The sequence below is a fragment of the Bos grunniens genome, chromosome 10 (genome assembly GCF_055505025.1).
Source record: "Bos grunniens cultivar Pamir isolate PY7600 chromosome 10, Bosgru_T2T1.0, whole genome shotgun sequence".
Lineage (NCBI taxonomy): Eukaryota > Metazoa > Chordata > Mammalia > Artiodactyla > Bovidae > Bos > Bos grunniens.
This window is the reverse complement of record NC_141174.1, coordinates 48,951,602-48,978,195: the sequence shown is the minus strand read 5'-3', so window position 1 is coordinate 48,978,195 and position 26,594 is coordinate 48,951,602. Positions and strand designations below refer to the sequence as shown.

The window sequence follows — 26,594 nt, the reverse complement described above, 5'->3', positions numbered from 1 at the left end:
GTTTAGAGTGGAAGAAGAGAAAGAAAAAATAAACTCCGAAGATCTCAAATATCTAGTATTAGAAGAGAGGCAACCAGCAGATATTATGAGAGAATTAAAGGAGAACTTTCAAACACGACTTTTGTTGCATTCCTTATAGAACTAATAACCAACATTAAAGTACCTTTCATTTTGTGACCCTTGTTAGATCAGTTATTTAACACCAGAATTTTTTTTTATCCCAAAGACTCCCATTAAAAAAATAAAATCAACTGCAACTTCTGCCTTACAATTAACATCATAAGCACAGATAGAGTCGTTGGTACACAAACTACTAGGAAGTCTTGATGAGGTTTATTGATTTTTCATTCATTTACTGCTCCTTTATCAGTTTGGAGACTCATGTAAAAAGAGATTTGAAGGGAGAATAAGTTCATGAACAAGAAATAGCATGGCGATGCCACTGGAGGTTGCTAGAATTGCCTAGCCTTTCACTTGGGGGCAATCCCTAGCAGGGGTGTAAGGCTTGGGACAAATTATTATTCACAATATCACATTCTTCCTACATGCCTCTTACAGGGTTATACACAAAGTTATTCAAGTCAAATCAACATGAACTTAATTGAAGGCAGGCTAGGTGGGCAAAAAGTCTACATGAGAATACCATGAAGTTGAGATGTATATCCAGCTGAAGAGGGGCTTCTCATTTCAAACAGCTTTCTTGACCATAGCACTGGTTATTGGACCACCATCTAATACCACCGTCTCTATTTGAACACCATGATCATTCCAGGTACCAGCTATACAGGGCTTCTCCTACCTTTTGGCTGGGAAATAATAACTACTTTAGTTTATCATATGTCAGTAAATTGCCTGCTTAATTCTTCATTATGATTTTGGGTCCAGACAGAAAGAATAAGAAATCATGAGTCAAATCAGTGGTTGGGGGGATTATCTTCACTACTGCTATTAGCTATATGAGCTGATGCTTTACTTTATAAATCACTGGGAATTCTGGTTGATTTTATTACCAGTTTTAGGTTGTGTGTATCCTTCTCGTCTATTCATTAAATTTTAGTAGGAAGATGGAAGCTATTTCTGTATCTATTTGAAACCAAGACCTGAAATGACATGAATGCCCTACTTAAAATATAAAAATGTGTATCAAGAAGAGATTAGGGAAAGTTATTTCCAAAATAAAAGGGCATAGAGAATACTGTCAGATTATTTTACTCCTAACATACTAAAACCCACAAGTATGTGACAATTTATAAAACAGAAATTAATACTATTATAGCTTTTTAAATTTAGTTAAGCCAACAATTCCTGACCATTTTGGAATTTTGCACTATGTTAATTGCCACTCTTTCTCCCTAATGCAGATGATAAAATCTGAATGATGTATTGATGGAATTTTGATACATAATACAAACTAAATGGGTCCTGCCAAACAAAGTCCAACAAAATCTTAAATAACAAACTATTATTATGGGCTGCAGTCTTATTCTCCTTTCTGCACTTTGTTTATTCTGAATTCCTTAAGGAAAATTTAAATTAGATTTTGAGATTCCAGAGTTTTGCAAATTTCTGCAACTGTAGGAAAAGGACTCATTGGAAAAGACCCTGATGCTGGGAAAAGACTGAAGGTGGGAGGAGAAGGGGGAGACAGAGGATGAGACGGTTGGATGGCATCACCGACTCAATGGTCATGAGTTTGAGTAAACTCTGGGAGTTGGTGATGGGCCTGGAGGCCTGGCCTGCTGCAGTCCATGGAGTTGCAAAGAGTTGGACACGACTGAGAGACTGAACTGAACTGAAGAAAAGGACAAGGTATTAGTCCTAACTTAGACAGTGAGCACTTATCATTTTCCCCATTCCCTTTGGGGTGGTTTATTTGATGAGGATCATCCTGTGACTGTAGAAGTATAAAACCCATCAGATATGGCTGTAAAATAAGCATGATTATTCCATAGTATGCTGCTGCTAAGTCGCTTCAGTAGTGTCCGACTCTGTGCGACCCCATAGACGGCAGCCCATCAGGCTCCCCCATCCCTGGGATTCTCCAGGCAAGAACACTGGAGTGGGTTGCCATTTCCTTCTCCAATGCATGAAAGTGAAAAGTGAAAGTGAAGTCGCTCAGTCGTGTCCGACTCAGCGACCCCCTGGACTGCAGCCTTCCAGGTTCCTCCATCCACGGGATTTTCCAGGCAAGAGTACTGGAGTGGGGTGCCATTGCCTTCTCCGCTATAGTATAGGAGGTCCTAGTTTATTTTCTCCCTTCTTTGCTATCTTCCAGCGGTGCTGCAGATCAAGGCTTACTTAGCTAAGCAGATTTACAGGGTTAAGCCTGAAGGCTGGACATTATTGGCAGACCATATAACAAGAAATATTAATTGGTACAGTGTTTACAAGTCACAGGGAGTGAATTTCAGATCCTGAGTCCAAGGCTGATGCGATCCCTACTAGCGTCCCCATTTGCCGCCATGCTCAGGCTGGGCTTTGCACCTGGGTCCCAAGGTCCGGCTGCTTTTGGAATCCGTAGCCTCAACCCACAAAATACAGGTCTGATTCTTAGCTTATGGAGAGAGTGAGGCGGATCTCAGTGAGACATGTTGCCGAGGAGAGCCGCAGCTTTGCTTTCCTGGGGAAGGGCTGGAGTCCTCCCGGCGCCACTGCCCGCTTGGCGAAATGCCTGGGGGCTGCCTAGATCCCCGAGGCGGCGAGGTCTGGCCTCATCCTCCTGGCGGGGAGACGGAAGGCGAGCCCCCACTCCTCTCACCCGAGTCCCAGCGCCCACGCTCCCCCACCGCGCGCGGCTCCCAGGCCCGGAGCCTTTTCACACGCGCCGCTGCCGAGGCGCCGCAGGCCCTCCCGGCCCCGCTTTCTCGTGTCACTAGCGCTAGTTGGCCGCTGGGGGCGCTGTGCGGCCTGGGGAGGACGACCCCCTCTTCCTCCAACTCCTCCCTCCTCCTCCCTCTTCTCCGCCTCCTCCTCCTCACTACAGTTCCCACTCTGGGTGGGGGCGAGCGCGTCCGGTTTGCAGCAACCTTTCGGAAATGGCAACTTGCGCGGTGGAGGTGTTCGGGCTCCCGGAGGACGAGGTGAGGGGTACGCGGGACTCCGAGCGGGCTTCCCATCGCGCTGCCCATCAACGGGACTGGAGGAGGGGGCGGCGGCCGGAGGGGCGGCTGTCAGCGACCTCCTTCCTCTGCGCGAGACCCGGGAGCGCGCCGGGCGCTGTGGGGACCCCCCGAGACTGCCCGGCTCGCACAGGCTTGTGGGCGGGGGCGTTGCTTTAGGAAGCGGCATTTTCTTCGCGAGCCTGTGGACTCCACACCCCTCTTTTCCCTAGAACCGCCGCCTTCCTTGTCAGTTTCTTTCAGGAAGTGATGAGGAGGGGGGTTAGGCAGCCCTCGGGTTGAGTGCGCGGGGGTACGCGCAGCACCTCGCCTGCCCCTTCCTGCCACCCCGAGCCGAGTATGCGTGAGCTCCGGGAGGGGGTGGGGCGCATTTCCCTGGAGCTTAGCATCCCGGCTGTTGATTAGACTATTCTGGCAAAGAGAAACCCTTTGGGCTTAACTTTATGGACTTTGACCTGAAGTGTCATTAGTTTTTTTTTTCTTTTTCTTTTTCTTCTGCTATCCTTTTAAACTCTCTTAGACGAGATGGGGATGGGAAAGCAGGGAGATAGATTTTTTCCCCCCTTCCTATTTAGCAACAAGTGTCAAGTGTGGAAAGTTCATGTTGTTTCCCTGGTCTTCACTGATATTTTACAGATGAAGCCAAAAAAGTATAAATATTTAAAAGGACTTGCCACAGCTGTTCAACCTTAAAATTCTGTGATTTGAGAAGGCAAAACTGTCTCTTATCAGCTAAATAACTTATGCTGGTTATGCCTTGTGCTTATTAAAAACAAACTTATTTGTAAAGAGTAGTTCTATTTTAAATGAGATGGGGCTTCCTTGTGTTATTGGTGATTGTCTCAAAAATGGGAATGGGTGGAAAATGAAAAGAATGTCTAGTGTAACAGTGACTGGTTAAATTTTGCTCACAAAAAATATGAGCATTCTTGCTGATTGAATAAGCTGTCACATGTTCCTATTATCAAGATTAGACCCAATTAACTGTAAATCTTTCAGCCTAATTTAGATTAATTACTTAGATTGTTCTAAGTGTTGTAATAGTGCTTTCTCTTGGTAACTTGGTGTCTTCAGTCTCTACAAAGTATCTTTATGTTTCTCTTGAAAGTTTTTGGTTTATAAGCAGTGGGCAACTTGTTGATTCAAGCAAGTTATCTCAGAGTGTTTTGAGAATGATTATGTGATGCAATTAGAATTGAATTTCTTAGTTATTGCTACCAGAGGAGAAACAAAGAAGTGGTGGACAAATGGTGGCTTCTTGGCAATCCTAAGGAAAGACTGTCAGTATGTTATGGCTGAAGATAATAGTCTAGCTAATGTCCCATTATTGTTCTGTAGAAGAGATCAGAAGAAACTAATGCAGTATTGAAACTATGATAGCTTTCTTCTTATCAGATCTGTCTCCCTGCTTGCTACAACAAACTGTTCAAGGCAGATAATCTCAGACTGGCAGGCTGGCCTTGGACTTTCTTTCCTTGTTGTTGTTACTACTCAGAGGTAGGCTCTGCTAGTCCAGATTTCTCATCTCACTTTCTTCCAGCAGAACCAATTGATCCTAGATATCATCTTGCCAGAGGTGTCATTCATTCTGTTTCTCTCTCCTTCTATCCCTCTCCCCTCTTGGTACAGATCTGTGTTTTCAGTTATTTGCTTCTCACATCATTCTTCTTCCCAACTGAGATAAATCAAATTATGCCAATTGGTGGGTGGTCAGTCAGCAACTGGTACTAAGGGCCAGAAACTCCACCCTTTGAAATGAGGTTTTCCTAAACTGGCTGAAGGATTTGTACTTCTGGGCACTTTCGTGGTGTGGGGCCCACTCTGTTGGCACGGTGGGCGTCCTGGTTGTCAGACTCAGATTTCCCTCCTGCTCTCTCTGTTCCCTTTTTCCTCAATGAGGAAGAGTGAGATAGGAAGATAAGAGACATGATGATAAAGTGTCATCTTCCACTTCTTCCAGTGTAATTTGGGTTATTCATTCAACAGACACTTTTTAGCAGTCTGTTCTGTATTGTGCAGTATGCTAGGCACCAGGTACACAGAAAAAAAAAGCTGTGTCCGCCTGTTTTGTGAGAAGCTCACAGTCTGTGGGGAAGACAAAAATTGCTTGTATTCTGGTAGAGATTGTCATTTCATCACTATCATTTGCTTTTTATTTTCTGATCTATCACAAAAGTAAAAGAGGGCTTAGAAAAATCACCCACTCATTCCTTTTATTTTTTGAAGAAAAACATTGCAGCGATGTCATTTTCTAAAACTCACAGACTAGCCTTGGAATAGGCAGCCCTCTGCTGTTGGTTATAAGTAAGATAGGGTTCATATGGCAGCAAAAGAGATAATTAGTTTAAATTAGAAACAGAAACAAAGAGAAAAATGAATGGAGATGGGATAGAAGATGGTGAGAGAACTGTAATTTAACCAGTATATACTGGAGAGCCACTGAGTCACACTGTATGAGCATGTTAGTATACCAAAATTTAGGTCATTATACCTCTCTCTCACTTGTCAGTGAGTTTTAGCTCTTCTAATTTAAGTGTCTTTGAGTAAGAGACAGTCCTGGCTCCATGTACAGAATTTTGTCATTAAAGTTTAATAAACTAAGAAAGTAGCATAATTTATACCAAATTTACTCTGACAACCTCTTTTTGAAAAATATTTATTTGTTTGTTTGACTGCCCTGGGTCTTAGTTTTGGCATGCAGGATCTAGTTCCCAGACCAGGGATCAAACCTGGACCCCCTGCATAGGGAGCTCGGAGTCTCAGCCACTGAACCACTAGGGAGGTCCCTCTGACAGTCTCTTGGGATTAATAGTAGCAGATAACTCCCACCCAGCTGTGGTAAGTAGTGTGATATACATGGGACTGGCCACTCAGCATCCTTTCCTCTTCATTTCAGTGGACTTACCTGTTACACAGAGGCTAGAAAGCTAAACACTGTGTTTCTCAGACTCTTGCATTTAGCCTTCCAGAAAGAGTGGTGAAACAGTTTTCCCAGTGAGGTACCCCTACTCGAGATGGGGAAGGTGCAAATAAAGTGATGCTATATAACTTCTTGTTTCTTTGGCTTTTTCTGCTGACAAGCATAGTCATATAGATATTGAGTTTTTCTAACAAAAGTCTTTCAGTGCCTGATAAGTTGTTTTGTGGGCATTGATAGGAAATTACAGAAATAGTGGTGGTGGCAGCTTCCTGGCATCTAGATGGATTATGTTCATAAAGTCAGCAGGTCTGATGGTGGCTCCTGATAACCTTCCTTTCTCAGATGTCGCAGCTTCCTGGGTAGGCCAGTTCTGAGGTGTTTTGGGGTCCTCTAAAGGCACAGCCTAGAGCCTACCTCTCCAGCTCTTTTGGAAGCACCTAATTCCCTGTTGGAGAAGACTCTTGAGAGTTCCTTGGACTGCAAGGAGATCCAACCAGTCCATTCTGAAGGAGATCCGCCCTGGGATTTCTTTGGAAGGAATGATGCTAAAGCTGAAACTCCAGTACTTTGGCCACCTTGTGCGAAGAGTTGACTCATTGGAAAAGACTCTGATGCTGGGAGGGATTGGGGGCAGGAGGATAAGGGGATGACAGAGGATGAGATGGCTGGATGGCATCACTGACTCGATGGACGTGAGTCTCAGTGAACTCCGGGAGTTGGTGATGGACAGGGAGGCCTGGCGTGCTGTGATTCATGGGGTCGCAAAGAGTTGGACAGGACTGAGCGACTGATCTGATCTGATCTGAATTCCCTGTATGAGCTTCTTTCTTCTGAAAATATCTAGAGTACCTTCTATTTCCTGCAGCTGAAACCTGACTGGAAAGGAAAAGAAAAGAAGGAAATAAAGAGGAAAGGATTGAGTCTCCATTGCCAGTTTGGGAGTAGAGTTTGCACATACAGAAGAATGGATGTCTCTGATGCTGACATCTACAACAGTACGTAAGCAACAGGGTTTCTAAGAAGTGCATGTTCTGACACTTCTAGACTGTCACTGAGCAGAAGCAGACCCTTCCTGCCCTGGCATCATACTGAGCATGAGAACCAAGTTCCCAAAACCTGTATTCACTGCACACAAAGAAGGAGAAGCACAGTGTACCTGGCAGCCATGTTAGTGTCTAACCCAGTACTTCATGTGTTGTTCTTCCCATCACTGCTTTTTTGCAGTTCTTTAATTCCAGCATAGGAAAAGGAGTACGTCAAGGCTATATATTGTCACCCTGCTTATTTAACTTATATGCAGAGTACATCATGAGAAACGCTGGGCTGGAAGAAGCACAAGCTGGAATCAAGATTGCCAGGAGAAATATCAATAACCTCAGATATGCAGATGACACCACCCTTATGGCAGAAAGTGAAGAAGAACTAAAGAGCCTCTTGGTGAAAGTGAAAGAGGAGAGTGAAAAAGTTGGCTTAAAGCTCAGCATTCAGAAAACTAAGATCATGGCATCTGGTCCCATCACTTCATGGGAAATAGATGGGGAAACAGTGGAAACAGTGTCAGACTTTGTTTTTTTGGGCTCCAAAATCACTGCAGATGGTGACTGCAGCCATGAAATGAAAAGACGCTTACTCCTTGGAAGGAACGCTATGACCAACCTAGACAGCATATTCAAAAGCAGAGACATTACTTTGCCAACAAAGGTTCGTCTGGTCAAGGCTATGGTTTTTCCAGTGGTCATGTATGGATGTGAGAGTTGGACTGTGAAGAAAGCTGAGTGCCAAAGAATGGATGCTTTTGAACTGTGGTGTTGGAGAAGACTCTTGAGAGTCCCTGGGACTGCAAGGAGATCCAACCAGTCTATTCTAAAGGAGATCAGCCCTGGGATTTCTTTGGAAGGAATGATGCTAAAGCTGAAACTCCAGTACTTTGGCCACCTCATGCGAAGAGTTGATTCACTGGAAAAGACTCTGATGCTGGGAGGGATTGGGGGCAGGAGGAGAAGGGGATGACAGAGGATGAGGTGGCTGGATGGTATCACCGACTCGATGGACGTGAGTTTGGGTGAACTCCGGGAGTTGGTGATGGACAGGGAGGCCTGGTGTGCTGCAATTCCTGGGGTCGCAAAGAGTCAGACACGACTGAGCAACTGAACTGAACTGAACTGAATTCCAGCATCATTCTAATTATTTTTTGTGAGTTTCCATGGGAACAAAGAAGTAGATAAATTTAGTTCATTTTTAATAATTTGCTTTTTAATTATGTTAAACCAACTGAGAAGTTGGAAGTACAGTACAAAGAACTCCAAATCCTCCTAAAGCAGATTCTCCACCTGTTGTTATTTCACCATAATTGTTCCATAACCTTTTAATTGTCATTTTCATTAGTCTTTTTTGGGAACCATTTGAGGAAAACCTGCAGGTAGGATTTCCCATCACCACTAAATACTCTTTATTTTCCTAAAGGAAGAATGTTTTCCTGCATCACAGCCATCCAGCCGTCTAAGGTAGGAAGTCAACATTGTTATGACACTACACCCAATCCACGGATCCCATTCAGTCTTTGACCAGAGTTCTAATAGTTTCTCTTCTTTTACAATGTAGAATCCCATCCAGAAGTGTATGTTGCATGTACTTTGTATCAGTTCCTCAGTCTTTCTTATCCTTAACAACTGTAAGGAGCACAGGCTGTATAACCTGTCAATGTTCCTCAACTTGGATCTGTTTACTGTTTCCTCAGGATGACGTCAAAGCCATGCTTTTGGGGCAGGAATCATCGAGTTAATACTCTATTCTTCTCAGGGTATACCTGTCGATGTTCCTCAGCTTGGATCTGTTTACTGTTTCCTCAGGATGACGTCAAAGCCATGCTTTGGGGGCAGGAATTATCGAGTCAATACCATATTTTTCTCAGGGTATATCAAGGGGTGCTTGATTTTGGCTTATCTCATCATCGTTTAACCTTGATCACTTGGTAATTTTGGTGTCTGCTAGGTTTCTTCTTGGTGATGTTGCTGCTTTCCCTTTATAATTGATTGATATTTTGTGGAGGCATATTCAGAGACTGTGGTAGTATCCCATTCCTCATTCATTACGAAAGGTTGTTGTTGAATGAAAAGATGCCGGGACTCTTGGCCTCCGGAGGAGAAGAATTCAATCCAGGGCCAGAGACGAAGCTTGATCGCTCAGAGCTTTTGTGTAATAAAGTTTTATTAAAGTATAAAGGAGATAGAGAAAGCTTCTGACATAGGCATCAGAAGGGGGCAGAAAGAGTACCCCGCTGCTAGTCTTTAGCTGGATGTTAATATAGTCACTAGCAGTCTGTTAATGAAAGAAAGGAATGTCTTAAAACTCAGAATGGCACTGGGCCCCTCTCCCATAAGATGCATTTTGGGATAATCTTGACCAGACGATTCATCCCGGCCCATAAAATGATTAACTTGAATCTTGTAGAAGGGCAGATTACCATACAAATAGTTTAGTTTACATAGATTAGGGGAACAATATCTGAGTATAACATACTGGTTTGTCAAGTAGGTTCTGAGCCATTAGGCAGAACCGACTTGAAGACAGAGTCTGCGGTAAATGCATAGTACATTAGCATAGCTTAAGACAAACATTTCCATAAGAGAAATGGATCGGTTAACTCAAGGTCTGAGAATAGTTAACTTCAGGTGAAACCAGGTGTCAGTATGGCAACACAGTATTTTAAGAGAAACCTCCTTTTAAATTTGTATAGAAAAGGAAAAAAAAATAACGCTAGTTTGTTTCCTCCTGCCGCTTAAGAGAGATAAAAATGTCTGACACTTGCAGGCTATTTCCTCCGTTTGGAGACCCCTGGCCTTCCTGCCTGTTACTCCCTCAATCAGATCTGCATCCACTAGTTTTAATATCCATCCATGACTTCCACCTGAAACAAATGCTGCTGTTTTTATTTCCATTTTTATTAATTGATGTTTTGTGTAAGAAGAACCTTTTCTTTCTTGGCCATTTGCTATCTGTTTATTTATTTGTATCAGCATGGACCTGTAGAATCCCACCTGTTCAATGGGTTGTAATTAATCTCTATCCTTAAATATTTTATGGCTCAAACTATCTCGGTTTGGCCAGTGGAAGCTTTTCCAAGGAGGTTCCTGTGTCCTTATGGCAAGTCCCCACCATTCTTTGAACTCTTCATTACTTTTCTGGCAGAAGATGTTCTAGGCTCCTCTTATATTTTGCCTGGTCCAGCACTTTCTGGAATCAGCCATTTCTCCTAGAAACACTGGTTCATTTAGTAGGGAAATGGTTTTTAGAAAGGGCTTCCCTGGTGGCTCAGATGGTAAAGAATCTGCCTGCAATGCAGGAGACTTGGATTTGATCCCTAGGTTGGGAAGATCCCCTGGAGAAGGGAATGGCTACCCACTCCAGTATTCTTGCCTGAAGAATTCCATGGACAGGGGAGCCTGGTGGGCTACAGTTCATGGGGTCACAAAGAGTTGGACATCTCTGAGTGGCTAAAACGAACAGTGAAAATTCTGAGTTTCATTATCCTCATTCTATTTACTTATTTGCTTAGTCCCAATTTACATATGTTTCTGGTATAAATGATCTTCCAGTCATGCAGGTATGCCACTTCTGCACCCTGTGTTTAGCTCCCTGGGTGCCAGTGGGAGCACTGCCGTGTATGTCCATACTGTCTTCCTCTCTGTCCTCCGAGGCCCATTCCAGTGGGCATGCTACTGAAGCCTCTCTATATGGCACCTTCCTCTTCTCCTCAGTTCCCCATGCTGTGGACCTGCTGCTCATGCACCTCCATGCACCTTACTGCTCCCCCCAAACTCTGCCTGAGGCCTGCTGTTGATTCCTCTGCACCAGGAAGAGAAGAGAAGGGACTACAATTTTTTTTTTTTTAAACAGCTAACTATTAACAATTCATATATCACATGGGAATAGAATCTTGGAGGTACCCTTTAAATACATCACTTAGGGAGAGGAGGGGTATAAAAATTGGAATTTGACTAGGTTGTAATTCTGGCCCTGTCACTTATAGGACACCTGGCATAAGTTTTTGACATTTGTCAGAAAAGGATATTTAAGTCAGCTATTTGCCTACCTCCTAGCTATATCTGGTATTAAGAATATTATATTCTACCACACCTGGAGACCTATAAGATTGCTGATTCGAATTGCTAAACTCACTGTTCTACTGAATCAATGTTACTTCTTCCTTTTTGAAGCTTCCATTTAGTCTGTATTCTGTCCCAATCCTGTCAAAGTTTTAAGAGGATAAGTGAATTGGAAGGTTAATAAATCTTCAGATAAATGCTGAGAGAAAGACACAGCACAAACAAATACAAAAATGTCTTGATGAGACTTTTGTGAAATAAATATATCTGTAGCATAACTTCCTGGCTTGACCCAAATACTTGACTTTCCTTGAGTGAACCATGTTGGAGTGACGAAAAGACTAATGTGGACAACCAATCATGTCAGTATAGATAGATGCTGTAATGAAAATATCCTCCTCCAGGGTGAAAAAGTCATTTGAAATATAATCATAGTTGCCTTTAATTGAATACTTGCTATACACAGATTTCCAGGTTCTGTGTTCTCTATACTTTGTAATTATCCCAACTGTCCTGAGAAACTAGGTACTGCTATCTTCATATTACAGATGGGAAATCTGAAATTGTGATTTGCTCAAGGACTTAATCTCAGTAGGTAGACTGAGTGACTTCACTTTCACTTTTCACTTTCATGCATTGGAGAAGGAAATGGCAACCCACTCCAGTGTTCTTGCCTGGAAAATCCCAGGGACGGCAGAGCCTGGTGGGCTGCCGTCTGTGGGGTCGCACAGAGTCAGATACAACTGAAGTGACTTAGCAGCAGCAGCAGATGTAGGACTGAAACCCAGAACTCTTTTGTACCAAAGTCATGGTCTTTCCTCTGTCTTACTGTGAATAGTTGCTCAAATAATAGAAATTAACAGATGAGATTCTTGTTCAGTAAGAGGATGAATGGAACATGTGCAGAATTAACTTGCAACTATTCCTCTGTTCTTCTGAATCTTCTGTTTGTTTTTTTTTTTTATAGCTTTTCAGTGGACCTATGAAGTACTTGAATTCTGTATTTGCTTGAAAAATATTTGTTGAACATTTGAGTCAGGCTATTTGGTTATAATGAAGGACAACAGACTTTACTGAATTTATAGCCTAGAGGAAGAGAGGGTCATTAAATACATAATCACACATCAATGTTTTATAAATGTTACAAAGGAAAAGGTGTGTAAGATAAAAGTATATTACAGGAAAAAAAAAGAATTAGTCTTATAGGGAGGAGGGGAGAGAATATGAGGAAAAGCAGAGGAAGTACACTATGGATGGATAGGAGTTAGCCAGGCAGGGAAGGGGAAACGCCTTCTAGGTAAACAGAAGTGCATGTGCAAAAGATGAGATGGAGATGACCGTAAAGACACCTCGAGTGTTGGACAAAGAGGGACGGTATCAGGAGTTGAATCTGGAGTGGAGAGCAGACCCCAGTGAGGCACGGCCTTAAGGCCATTTATTCAGGATTTTGTATGGGACCCTAGGGCTTCCCAGGTGGCACTAGTGGTAAAGAACCTGCCTGCCAGTGCAGGAGACATAAGAGATGTGGGTTCGATCCCTGGGTCGGGAAGATCCCCTGGAGAAGGAAATGGCAACCCACTCCAGTGTTCTTGCCTAGAGAATCCCATGGATAGAGGAGTATGGCAGGCTACAGTTCATATGGTTGCCAAGAGTCCAACAACACTGAAGTGACTTAGCACGCATGCATGCATGGGATCCTAAGTGGAATGGAAACTCACTGATTACCTGTGTTACCTTACACACACATCATCATCACCACCAACATTGCTATTATTTTTCTCATAAGTTTTTCCTCATGTATTTAATATTTTCTTTTCTTGTTATTTCTTCATTTCTTCCCATACCTCTGACTTTCCATCTGGGTTGACTTTTTTTTTCTGCCTGGAGAAATTCTCTAGAATTTCTTTCAGTGAATGTTTCCTGCTAATGAAGTTCATTGGTTTTTGTTTTTGTCTGAAAATGTCTTTATTTTACTTTTCTTTCCTGAGGGCAGGGAGGAGTACAATTTATCCATAGTGAAATGCACATATCTCAATGTACAATTTGATGTACAAGATTTTCAACAACATACATAGCCAAGTGTAGCTGACAATCCAATTAAGATGTAGAACATTTCCTTCACTCCTAAATGTTTCCTTGAGTCTTCTTCCATTCAACTTCTCACCTTCACTCAGGCAACTTTTTATTGCCATGTATTAGTTTTGCCTTGGTCCTGAAACTTCGTTTAAATGAAATCATACAGTATTTACTTTTTGGTGTCTGGCTTCTTTTGTTTAATGTTATGTTTTTCAAAGTAATAATGTGGTTGTTTGATTTAGTAGCTCATTGTTTTTATTGCTGAGGCTTCCCTGGTAAAGAATCTGCCTGCTTGGTAGGAGACCCGGGTTCGATTCCTGGGTCAGGAAGATCCCCTGAAGAAGAGATAAGCTATCCACTCCAGTTTTCTTGGGATTCCCTGGTGGCTCAGACAGTAAAGAATCCACCTGCAATTTGGGAGACCTGGGTTCAAGTCCTGGGTTGGAAAGATCCTGTGAAGGAGGGTATGGCAACCCACTCCAGTATTCTTGCCTGGGAAATCCCATGGAGGAGCCTGGTGGGCTATAGTCCATGGAGTCACTAAGAGTCGGAGACAACTGAGGGACTAAGCATAGCACAGTGTTCCATTGTATGAATTTACCAGATGTTTATGCACCCTGCTTTTGATGGACCCTTCATTTGTTTCCAGGTTTTGGCAATTATGAATAAACCTACTATGAACATTCATCTATAGATCTTTTTTATGGAAATTATATTTTCCACAAATATAGGATATCAACTTGATATGTTTCCTTCCAGACATGTTTTATGTATAAATAAGCATTGGTATTTGTGTGTGTTAAGTCACTTCAGTCATATCCAACTCTTTGCGACCCTATGGACTGTGGTCTACCAGGTTCCTCTGTCCATGGGATTCTCCAGGCAAAAATACTGGGGTGGGTTTCCATTTTCTTCTCCAAGGGAGCTTCTGACCCAGGGATTGAACCTGCATCTCTTTTGTCTCCTGAATTGGCAGGCAGGTTCTTTACCACTAGTTCCACCTGGAAACCCAGAAGCATAGGTATGGTGTGCTGCTGCTGCTGCTGCTAAGTCACTTCAGTCATGTCCGACTCAGTGCGACCCCATAGATGGCAGCCCACCAGGCTTCCCCGTCCCTAGGATTCTCCAGGCAAGAGCACTGGAGTGGGTTGCCATTACCTTCTCCAATGCATGAAAGTGAAAAGTGAAAGTGAAGTTGCTCAGTCGTGTCTGGTATGGTGTAACACATTTTAAAGTAGTGTTAAGATGTAAGGTAATGATGAGATTCTTTTGGGGGGAGGTTCAGATCAGATCAGATCAGTCGCTCAGTCGTGTCCGACTCTTTTCGACCCCATGAATCACAGTGATTGAATAAAAAAGTTATAGTTTTTAAATGAGGAATACTCTTGCAGCTGCATTAACTATAGCACTTCTCTTTCTTACCCTCATGCTCTTTATCTGCAGTTCTAAATTTTAGTATCCTTCATAATCACCTGCAGAGTTTGTTAGACTACTGGCCCATCAGTAGTCTATTTTCAATAGGTTCTGAAAATTTCAAGAGGTTCTGAAAATCAGAGTTTCTAAACTCATACTACTAGTCCAGGGAATACACTTTGAAAATCTCTAATGTCTCTTAAATCTAAGAATTCTAGGTATTCTAGTTTCTATTCTAGTCATTATTGCCAAAAACTCCTGAGGAATTTTGATCATATGTAGCAAATATATAGCAGTCATATATATATTCCAGCATTACTAGGACAGCCCTGATTTCATTTAGTTTTCAATAAAGATGATCTAGCATTTATATTTTCATTTATATTTATACTTTTGTAAAATGTTTCAAGTAAATTTACACAGCAGAGAAGGAAAACTGCCATCAAGCCACAGGTTCCAGTATTTAATTTGGAAAAAAAGTTATATTAAAAAAAGCTAAATCCCTCCCTCCTACCCTAGTAGATTTTTTGTTATGTAAATATTCAGTATTTATATTATTACACTATGTAGATGTAGCATTATTCACATCTGAACCATTGTACCATATTTATAATTATTTATTGTACATTTTTGTTTGCTTTTATTTTCTGTACAACTGTCACATATTAAGGGAATCCTGGCAGTTCAGTAGTAAAGAATCCACCTGCCAGTGCAGAAGATGTCTTCTAGTATTCTTACCTGGGAAATTCCATGGACAGAGGAGCCTGATGGGCTACCGTCCATGAGCTCTCAAAACAGTCAAACATAACCGAGCAACTAAACAACATCACAAATTAGAGTGCAAGCTGCCTGAAAGCTTTACAACTACTCAGTGTGTTTATACACACACACATATGTAATGAATGCTGTCCATTCCCTTTCTGCATTCTGTTAGAGACAGCTTCTTGCTACGTTGCATTCCATCTGACTGGCTTGCACTCTACACCTGTCATATCACTATTGTCTGCAGGATTCCATTTATCAGCATTGTGAGAATTCTCTTGATCTCTTTTCTGTGTTGGATCCACTGCTTTTTTTCACCTCTTGTCTTCCTCTTTCCTGATTTAGTCCCATCCTTTATATGAGTGGGCAGTTACTATTCACTAGAGCATTTCACAATAGGGTTATCTGAACCCTATCAGTATGTGTTATCTGAACCAATCCCATAGTGGTGGGATTCTCACATACAGTATATATCCGCAACCCCTTTGACTTCCTCACAGAGAAGTCTTCCAGTCTTCTGGGCCCAAGAAGTGAAGGGGCTGGGAGCTCACTGTTTGTGCAGACTTTCCCTTGCTTTTAATTTGGTACTTTATTCCTACTTTCAGCTACTTCAGAAAGATTTGTTGTTAATCAAGAATTTATCATCCCCTACTATTTGCCAAGTAATCTTCTGGGTTCTATAGAGGATGCAAAGAAAACATAAAGATGAGTTTCTTGGTCTTCAAAATTTCACAATTTTAATAATAGAGAAAGATACATAGTTTATTGCCTCAGATACAAGATGGTATGTGATAGATGCTATGTAATTGAGCCTCTAACAAAGAGAAGGAAAATTCATATCAAGGGTTTTAGAAAGATATCATTTGGTCTTTAAAGAAAGGACAGGCATTTTTTTAAGGAAAAAAAACCTTAAATTTATACCAAACCTTTTATTTTTTTATTATTATTTTTTTAATGAAATAAGTATTTGTTTTATTCACAGGCTGGGCTTAGACCTGTGTTTTAACAAGCAAGCCTAATAATAGCACCATGGTTAGACTATAGCTTGCTTTTCCAAGCCATTATTGTACAATTTATTAAGCAAATAGGGGTCAAGTGTCTCTCATCCACCTGATGTGATTTTTTTATACATATTCCTAATAAGTCCCATTTGGAACACCTGAAAATCTTTTAGCAACAGCTCTGAAGATGAGCTCATGAACTCAGTTTAAATTGCAACAGTTAAATTAGGACAAATGGAAGGAATTCAAAATAAGTAGTTGCCCAATCAGAGCCCATCATCTGAAAGTCATCAGCCTGTGTGGTCCACCCCCCAAAATAAAACTTAAAACCTTGACTCAATTATTCAAAACCCAGGTTGTAACAAAGTGAAAGGATTAATTTCCATTAATTTCTCAGTCCCAGGTTAAAACAAACAAACAAACAAACAAAACCCCAAACAGCAGTTTAAGAAATACTTACCCAAATCAAGATAGGAAAATTAAAGCCTGCATAGTTATCAGAATTGTTGTACTACACCAGGTTGCATACAATTACATCAGCTGGTTCTGTATACAATCTAGTATTGACTAGAACAAAGATTAGAATAGAAAAGCTGTAAGAAACAGGTTCCTAACTATAGAAACTGAATTTAAGGGTATGAAAAAATGAAAGTAAAATTTTGTTTTTATCTTTTTGATTAATACTAATTTCCAAACTTATAAACAATTTTTATAGATAAACAGAAGTTTTTCAAAATTGAACATTCCAAATTTGTAATTCTATTCAAACTTTCAGTATTCTTGGCCATGACATTAGGCAAATAAGAATCCCTCAAAGTAGAACAGCTATAAACATCCTGAGCATTTGGTCTATTGAAGAATCCCACGTGGGAAAGCTAACTAGAGAGGAAAAAAAACTTCCCTTCACTCTGCTGTACAGTACTGAGGCTTCTTGTCATAGTTGTAGCTTAAATTTTACATATGCCACTGGCATATTTTAACACTATAGAAGTTTATGAATTCAGTGGGCATATCTATGACCAGACTGTCCATTTCCTGTTCTAGGAGAGTTGTCTCTCCACTCTACAGTCTTGAGCAAAATGTCCATCTCCATAGCTTCCCAAAGGTTGCCTGTTGCTGAAACAGAACTCAGCTTCTTTCAGATACTGACTCTTCAAGGGAAATTACTTTTCTCATGTGTTTATTACTGTTAGCCACAATCCTGTCATTTGGTTTTATCCATCGCTAGGTGATGGCCTGCACAGCCTGATGTCCGACTTCATAAATATGTGTGAGTTCACAGTGGTGATTTTGGTGGCTGTTTTGGTGGTTGAAGAATCAATTATTGCACTTAAAAGGCTATCTTATTAGATATGCCAAACCAGCTCCTACTCCGGCAACACCTGCAAAAGCCAGCAGCACATTTCTGATGCCGCCTTCTAGGTCCTCTACGTGGAAGAACTCCACAAACCCATCCCAGCCTCTCTGTTTGACTATCCAGTCTCGTTTTGACCTTACGACAACATCTGTGATGCTTTCTGCTAGTGGTTCGATGCAGCTTTCTTGATTTATACCCTTCAAGTGTTTGGCCACAAAGGCACCAAAAGAAATAAGAGTCACAGTCCTGCCCGTTTGTTACTCCGTCACTGAAAACATGAACCATCACTCGAGACAAAGATTTGACATCGTCTTCGTTTTTGATGTCCAGTTTCCGAAACATGCCTTGGAAAGCCGTCTCGTGGTTGCGCTGCACCCCATCCCCGACTCAGCGCAGGGTATCCAACGCCTTCCGGCTGGTGGCCCCAGACCCGCCCAGGGGCTTCGCGTCCTTGGCGCCGGTTGCCTGGAGGTACTGAGAGATAATCTCCAGGGACTGCCGATATAACTCGTCCTCCTCCTCCTCTGCTGGGGGCCGCGTCGAGGGCAGCCAGCCGTCCGAGCCTGGACTGTTGTTACTGGCTTCTCCGACCAACAAAGGTAAAGGCCGGACGGCAGGCCGCTTCCCGAGAGGGTCTGGCTCGCACCCGTCCAGCTCCTCTTCGGGCGACATGATGGCGTCGGAGATTGGGGATTCCATCTCTTCAGCTATACCAAACCTTTTAAATTAAACTTTAAAACCTAAATTAAAATTTAAAACCTTTATCTCATTATTATTATGGTAGCTATTTTCATTGTTGCATACTTACTTTATCCATCTGAATTTATGATTTTATGGAGTTGTCACAGAACAGATACCATTTGGCAACTTGATTATTCCAATTAACATTATAATTATTTTTTGTCATTAAATAATATTAATAATTCCATTTTTAACGGTCTCTAAAGAATCTGCTCAGATGATGTAGGACTTTAACAATGAAGGGGTAGAGGATGGGGAAGAATCTCCCAGGCAGAGGGACTCCAGCTTGTATAAAAACTCAGAGATAAGTAAACACAGGACATATCTTTTTTAAAAAGTAGACTGGTGGGAGTGGGCAATGAAAGGAGGGGAGAAGGATGAAGAGGTTAACAAAAATTCTCCCAAGACCTTTGAGAGATGGAAAGACTTAAAGCTCTGGATTTCCTGTTCCTGGTTTTTATTTATTTATTTGGTGGGGGAGGTTGACAGAAGATTAAGGCATAATTCATCACTGTTTTCATGAATTGTAGAGAAAATCTCAGCCTTTGGAAAGCTGCTTTTAATTACTGAAGCTGCCTGCATTGATAACATATTACCAGTTTGTTTCCCCCTGTCCTTGAAAAAAGCCACACATCTTTGCCTGCAAGTTGCAACCTTTTCATTTCACTTTCAAAAATCAGTAAAGCTCTCTTATGAGTGAAAGAGGGAGAGAGTCCAGCTTTAGTGAAGAGCCCTGGCCTGCTTGAGGATAAAGACTCTGTTTTGATTAAGGAAAAGATGTTTCTTTTTTTTTTGGTCTCTTTTTTACTCATTTGAGTACTATCTGGAATTCTGTTAATACTACTTTTAGTGTCACAATTCTAAAATTACTAGAGTTTGGTCTCTAGTTGCAACATATATGGCCTTCTTCATTTGCAAAGATAATATCAGTGTGATCTCTGATGATGGATGTGATCAAAGAGAGCAGTGGGGACAATTTTTTAGCATAAACTTATAAAATGAAGTTATAAATGGTATTTCTTATTTAGTTTCCTGAAAGACTCTTAAATCAATATAGCTTTACATCATTTAACCACAGCATCTGAAGTAGTTCTCATTTTTGTGGTTGTGAAATGCAAGGATAAAGTTTAAAAGTTAAATGTGTCTGTGACTGTAAGTTATTACCCCTTGGAATTGTTTTCATTTAATGCTTGCTACATTTCTTCAGGAGACTTCTGGGGGATAGTTTCAGTAGAGGCTAATGTGGATGATTTTTAAGTCAGGAGACGGATTAACAGTAACAAATATGGATTAGCTTTTTTTAGAAGGGAATGATAATTTCTTCCCTCAATTAAGATCATGTACAAATCACAAACAATTGTCTGCACTTAGAAAAGATAAGATTATCAAATAACATTATTTTCTGAGGGCACCTTTGATTATAATTTACCACTTGAAAAAATTTGTATATATTAAGTCATCCCTGAAAAGATATATGATTTTTAGAATCAGTCTTGGGAATTAGTACCTACTTAATTACTGAATAGAGTAGCCACTTTAATAGAGTAGCCACTTCCCAGTCAACTAGTATAGGAAAATTCAGTTGTAGGGCCAATAGAATATTTAATTGACGTAATTATTCAGTGACCTTCCAGAAAAAAATGGTAGTTCTGTAAATCTCTTCAGATTTTTGGAAATCAGTCCCCACAGAAAACAGAAATTTCAGTTTATGTTTTCCTCTCTGATTTTCAATTGCCTTTATTTCTGATACTTGAGGATTTCTCTTTTTACTTGTAAGATCGGCTGTGTATTTAATATTTGGTGATGGAGAAAAGTTATAAAATATCTAGTATCTCTAGTCAAGGATTTTTGTGTTATATGAATTTGTCATCTGAGTTTTATAGCTTAGAGGATATTTCTGTTATCATATTTATTCAATGGAACTTCCAGGAATGAGGGTGGTTCTGAGTATTTAGAAATGGATAAATAAATAACCTATGATATGTATATTATCCGCCACCCAGATTTCTCCTCAGAAAGGAATATGACCTACTACTTGCTGATGGGATAATTTTATTATGTTTTAGAATTTTTACACGGTTTTAAAAGGTTACTTTCTATTTACAGTTATTACAAAATATTGGCAACATTCCTTGTGGTGTACAATACGTCCTTGAGCCTACCTTATACCCAGTGGTTTGCTACTCTGCCACTCTTATATTGCCCCTCCCAACCTCTCCCCACTGGAAACCACTAATTTGTTCTCTGTGTCTGAGCCTGCTTCTTTTTTGTTATATTCAGTGGTTTGTTGTATTTTTTCGATTCCACGTATAAGAGTATCATACAATATTTGTCTTTCTCTATATGACTTATTTCACTTAGCATAATGCCCTGCAAGTCTATCCATGTTGTTGCAAATGGCAAAATTTCATTCTTTTTTGTGGCTGAGTAGTATACATTGTATGTATGTGTGTGTGTGTGTTTGTGTGTGTATCACATCTTTTTTATCTATTCATCTGGCTGATGGAGTAATTTTAGAATAGAACCAGTTGGGTTCCTCTCTGTTAGGCCACATTTGTTTCACATTTGTTGATCTTATAAATGCTATTGTGAAATCGTTGGCTTTATGTATGTCAGTGATAGTTTATCTAGGGCTTATATCTAATAGTGAAATTCCTGGGCTATTGATTTAGAGCTTTCAATAGATATTGCCAAATATCTCTTCAAAATTACTCTCACGAACAGTGTATTAGAGTTCTTGGTTGTGTTTGTACTGGCAGCACATACACTAGAGATCTCTCGTATCTGGTGAAATTGAGGATCTTTTCATGTTTATTGACCATTCTGTATGATTTCTTATATTATGTTGTTTAAATATCACTTTGTGGGTTTTAGAAGTTCTTGATATATTCCAGATGGGCTTGTGTGGTGGCTCAGTGGTAAAGTATCTGCCTGCAATGCAGAAGATGCAGGTTTGATCCCTGGGTCAATCTCCTGGAGAAGGAAATGGCAATCCACTCCACTAGTCTTACCTGGGAAATCCCATGCACAGAGGAGCCTGGTGGGCTCCAGTCCATGGGGTTGCAAAGAGTTAGACAGGACTTACCAACCGAACAACAATAATGTATCCTGGATAATCATAATTTGAACTTGGTATATATATTTTAGATATTTCTACCCTGTGTGTCCCGCCCGTGGTTTTTTCATTTTGCTCATGGCATCTCTTTTCACACAAAGGATACGTAATTTTAGTGTCAGAGCTAACAGCTCTTTCGATTAGAGTTTGTATTTTTTAAAATTCTTTCTTCAATGTCAGAAATTGACATTGAAGATTCAATTTAAGATTCATTTAAGATTCTTAAAATATCTTAAGAATTTTTTAAAGTTTTCTTTTTCATTGTTAAAATTTGATGTGTCTGGAGTTTGTTTTTGTATGTAGTATAAAATAGTGATCAAATATTATTGTTTACTTCTTTACTCATTCTCACTCCTCTGTATGAATTTTAGAATCATTTGTTAAGATCTATGAAAGAATTTAAGGAGGGGAGCTGGAATTGTATTGAATTTGTAATTTACTTTGGAGAAAATATATAATAATATTCAATATTTACTTCTATGAATATAGTGAATTTCTTCATTTATTTATATTTTCCTTATTTTCTTTATTTACAGATTTTATCCATAAAGGTCTTGACACTCTTTCTTTTGTTTCTCTGTATCTAACAGTTTTGCTTATTTGTGAATTTTTTAAATGTGCATTCTGTTTTACAGTATTTTTACCCACCTTTTTATTTTAAAAAATTTCAGATTTATGGGACAACAAAACAATAGTGTAATGAACACTTGATTACCCATCAGTCAGATCCAGAAATTGGCAACAGTTGGTTATTCCCTTTACTTCCATATATACACACATTCACTCATGTTCAACTTTTTATTTGCTGAGCCATTTAAGCATGAGTTGCAAACTTTATCTTACTTTATCCCAAAATACTTCAATATGTATTTCTTTTTTTTTTTTTTTGACAGCTTTAATTTTTCAGCATTTTATTTATTTTTTTTTATTTGATAAATTTAACGCCTTTTATTGCCATACCTCATTTTACTGTGCTTTGCTTTAGTGAACTTTATAGATACATGTTTTTTTTTTTTTTTTCCTTGTTAATTTTCTGTTTAGTTGATCTATCCATAAGTGTGAGTGGGGTATTAAAGTCTCCCACTATTATTGTGTTATTGTTAATTTCTCCTTTCATACTTGTTAGGATTTGTCTTACATACTGCGGTGCTCCCATGTTGGGTGGATATATATTTATAATTGTTATATCTTCTTCTTGGATTGATCCTTTGATCATTATGTAGTGACCTTCTTTGTCTTTTTTCGGAGCCTTTGTTTTAAAGTCTAATTTATCTGATACGAGTATTGTGACTCCTGCTTTCTTTTGGTCCCAATTTGCATGGAAAATCTTTTTCCAGCCCTTCACTTTCAGTCTGTATGTGTCCCCTGTTTTGTGGTGGGTCTCTTGTAGACAACATATGTAGGGGTCTTGTTTTTGTATCCATTCAGCCAGTCTTTGTCTTTTGGTTGGGGCATTCAACCCATTTACGTTTAAGGTAATTACTGATAAGTATGATCCCGTTGCCATTTACTTTATTGTTTTGGGTTCGAGTTTATACACCATTTTTGTGTTTCCTGTCTAGAGAATATCCTTTAGTATTTGTTGGAGAGCTGGTTTGGTGGTGCAGAATTCTCTCAGCTTTTGCTTGTCTGAAAAGCTTTTGATTTCTCCTTCATACTTGAATGAGATCCTTGCTGGGTACAATAATCTGGGCTGTCTAATTTTACCTGTCTAAATAATTAGTACAAGTGATTATGAACTCTGAATTTTGTGTTATCCTGTACCTAGCAAAAATGATGAATCCATATAAGTTCCAGTAATTTGGTTTTGGATTTTCTTGGCAACAATGATAAATTTTTGCTCATTATAATAATTTGACTCTAGCTTCTTTGGGTTTTCTTTGTAGATAATCCAGTCATTACAAATAACAATACAATTTTTATTTTTCTCTATATACTTTTAGTCATTTTAATTCCTGAAAAAAGATTCTTCCAATTAATTTTAATATCCTGTTATTTTATTTGGTGTGTGTATATATATATATATATATATATAAAGATATGTGTCTTAAGTAAGTTATGAATTACATGAAAATAAAATATAAATTTTTGTATTTTAGGAAAATTCCCGAATTGTGAGGGTAAAAGTTATAGCTGGAATAGGCCTTGCCAAAAAGGATATCTTGGGAGCTAGGTAAGTATAATAAGTTGGGATGTAATTTTAAAACTTAGTATTAATTAATTAATTTTTTCTAATTTTGGTTAGATTAAAAATTGAGTGATATTGTTAGTAAACTGTTATATGAAGTTGGTTGTTTCCAGTTGGTGGTTTACCAAATTCCTTGACATCTGAATTGCAGAATATGTGAAATTAGGCAAAGGTATAACTCAGAAAGGTAGTTAGAAAGTACATTAGTGAATTCTGTTTCTGGGAATTAGTAAAATTCTAATCCTTGAGCAGTTAACAACCATAAACTGTGAACGTATTACTGAAAGCAGCAACTTAAAGGCAGTGGAGTGTGAACAGAGCGGGTAGACTCTAGTGAAAGTCTAGTGAAGAGTCCCTGTTTGGAGGTGGGAGTTGCACTGAGTAAGTCTCCAATTTATGAATTAGTCTGAGGTCACATGGAATCAGAACATGGAAAAATTATAATATTCATGGCCTAGGAAATCAGAAGACTTAATCTGAAGAAAACATACAGTGGTGAGGATTCTGGAATGGAAAGAGCTGGAAAGGAGATTCCCAAACTATGTCTACTGTCATTTCTTGCTGACCCTGAATCACACATATGATAGCAGATTCCATACAACTTAACTAAGGACAAAAGATCAGAACAGAGATCAAAGTTGCTGCCCAAGAAACAGAGCTTGTGGTTCTTGTCCAAGTAAGATAATTGATTACATGATAGAATTAAATAAAAACACAAATTCTTATCAAAGAGGAAATGCAGCATCCACAGTCTCTACAACTTAACATTTATAATGTCTAAGATAGAATCCAAAGCTATGTAATCTAGAAAAAAAAACAGGTAAATGGAACACAGTTTCAGAAGATGAAAAAAATATGCTCACGTAAGTAAAAAGATTGGAAATCTCAGGAATAAATTATTCTATGCTAAGTCACTTCAGTCGTGTCCGACTCTGTGTGACCCCATAGACGGCAGCCCACCAGGCTCCCCCATCCCTGGGATTCTCCAGGCAAGAACACTGGAGTGGGTTGCCATTGCCTTCTCCAATGAATGAAAGTGAAAAGTGAAAGTGAAGTCGCTCAGTCGTGTCCGACTCTTAGCGACCCCATGGATTGCAGCCTAACAGGCTCCTCCGTCCATGGGATTTTCCAAGCAAGAGTACTGGAGTGGGGTGCCATTGCCTTCTCCGAGGAATAAATTAGAAACCATAAAAAGTGAAAATTGTAAAACTGAAAATATAGTATATTAAATTAACATTCTTAGATGATGTTAACAGCAGAATGTAGATGAAGAGGAAGAATTAATTAAACTTAGAGGTAGATCAATAGAAATTATTTCTCAGCAGGAGGTGAGAGAGAAACAGATTAAAAAAAAATTTAATGAACACAGAGAGAGCCTCAGGGACTTGTGAAATCATACCACACAGTCTAACATACATGTAATTGGAGTCCTAGAAATAGAGGAGAGAGAATGAGGCAAAACTCTGTTTTAAGAAATAATAGCCATATTTTTTCCAAATTTGATAAATAACACAAGTTTATAGTGTCAAAAAACACAGAGCAGGATAAATATTGAGAACATCATACTGAGGCACATAATAGTCATGCTATCGAAAGCCAAGGATAAAGGACTGACAAAGCACTCAGAGAATGACAAATTATATACAAGGGACCTATAATTTAATTGACTACTGACTTCTTACCAGAAACTACAGAGCCCAGATTAAAAAAAAATGGGACAATAGAATAACTGTCAACCTAGAATTCTCTACTATGTTCAGAGAAACTATTCTTTAGTATGATGACAAAATAACAACATTTTCAGATAAAAGAAAGCTTTGAAACTTTGTCATTAGCAGACCTGCACTCTAAAAAAAGCTAAAGGAAGCTCTCCCAGGTAAAGAGGATAGATAGCAGGTGGAAACTCAGATCCTTACAAAGGAATATAGAACATCAGAAATGGTAAACATCTGGAAACATCTGAAAGACTTTTAGCTCTTTCCATCATAATTTTTTAAAAAGCATGCCTGGTTATATCACAGCTTATTTTTTATTACCTTATAGATGGAATACATGTAATGATTATTGTATAAAGGACAGGGATGGTATGCATTATGAACTTTTTAGTAGACTAATATATTATGTGTAAGTGGAATAAAAAGTAAGAGTGTATATTGCAATATGTAGAGGAACTACTAAAAACTAATGTAAAGAATTATAGATTAGAAAACAATCAAAATTTTAAAATGAGATTCTTGGAAAAAAAATACTTAAAGGCCAGGAAAAGAACACATGACCAAAAAGAGAGAGAGAGAGAAAGGAGAAAGAATAGAAAACCAGTAATAATTTGATACACTTAAATCTAACCATAGCAATTGCATTAAACATTAATGAACTAAGGTGAACATGAGGTAGAAGTTATTAGAATGGGCTGAAAAAGAAGACCCAACTAAATACTGTCTATAAATGATGCACTTAAAATACAAAGACACAGCTAAGATGAAAGAGAAAGGATGCATATGCCATACAAACAGTAAGCATATGAAGACTGAAGTGGAGTTTTGAATGTCTGATAAATGGATTTCAGCACATGAGATTTTTCTTATGAATATAAGATTTGTTCAAGTCAACCACTGTCATATTAATACAGTCCAGAAGAAAAAAATGCATGATCATTTCAGTAGGTGTAGAAAGTGCACTTGTCAATATTCAACATCCTTTTATGATAAAAAAAAGAACTGTCAACAAACTAATAACAAGATGCAGAATTAGTTTAACATCTGAAAGTCAATCAATATAATATACCATATTACTAGAA

General features: G+C 39.3%; 1 protein-coding gene and 1 pseudogene across 12 annotated transcripts in view; one reads left to right on the top strand and one right to left on the bottom strand.

The window, feature by feature from the left end:
• The first annotated feature begins 2,976 nt into the window (after window positions 1–2,976).
• NEDD4 (NEDD4 E3 ubiquitin protein ligase) overlaps window positions 2,977–26,594 on the top strand; it is a 145,343-nt gene continuing 121,725 nt past the window's right edge. For 4 of the 11 annotated variants that reach the window (XR_015134582.1, XM_086321094.1, XM_086321089.1 and 1 more), the window contains exons 1-2: window positions 2,977–3,080; window positions 23,709–23,782. Coding sequence is in view for 3 of the 11 variants with exons in the window: in XM_086321089.1 (XP_086177215.1) it covers window positions 3,036–3,080; window positions 23,709–23,782 (119 nt within the window). In the remaining 8 variants the exon portion in view is untranslated. Of the gene's footprint in view, window positions 3,081–8,504; window positions 8,544–17,624; window positions 18,353–23,708; window positions 23,783–26,594 lie in introns of those variants that run through there. The other 7 variants (XR_015134584.1, XM_086321093.1, XM_086321091.1 and 4 more) reach the window with 4 other exon arrangements.
• LOC147364492 (induced myeloid leukemia cell differentiation protein Mcl-1 homolog pseudogene) lies at window positions 16,106–18,452 on the bottom strand (annotated as a pseudogene). Its single transcript, XR_015134586.1, has one exon. The product of XR_015134586.1 is annotated as an induced myeloid leukemia cell differentiation protein Mcl-1 homolog pseudogene (transcript).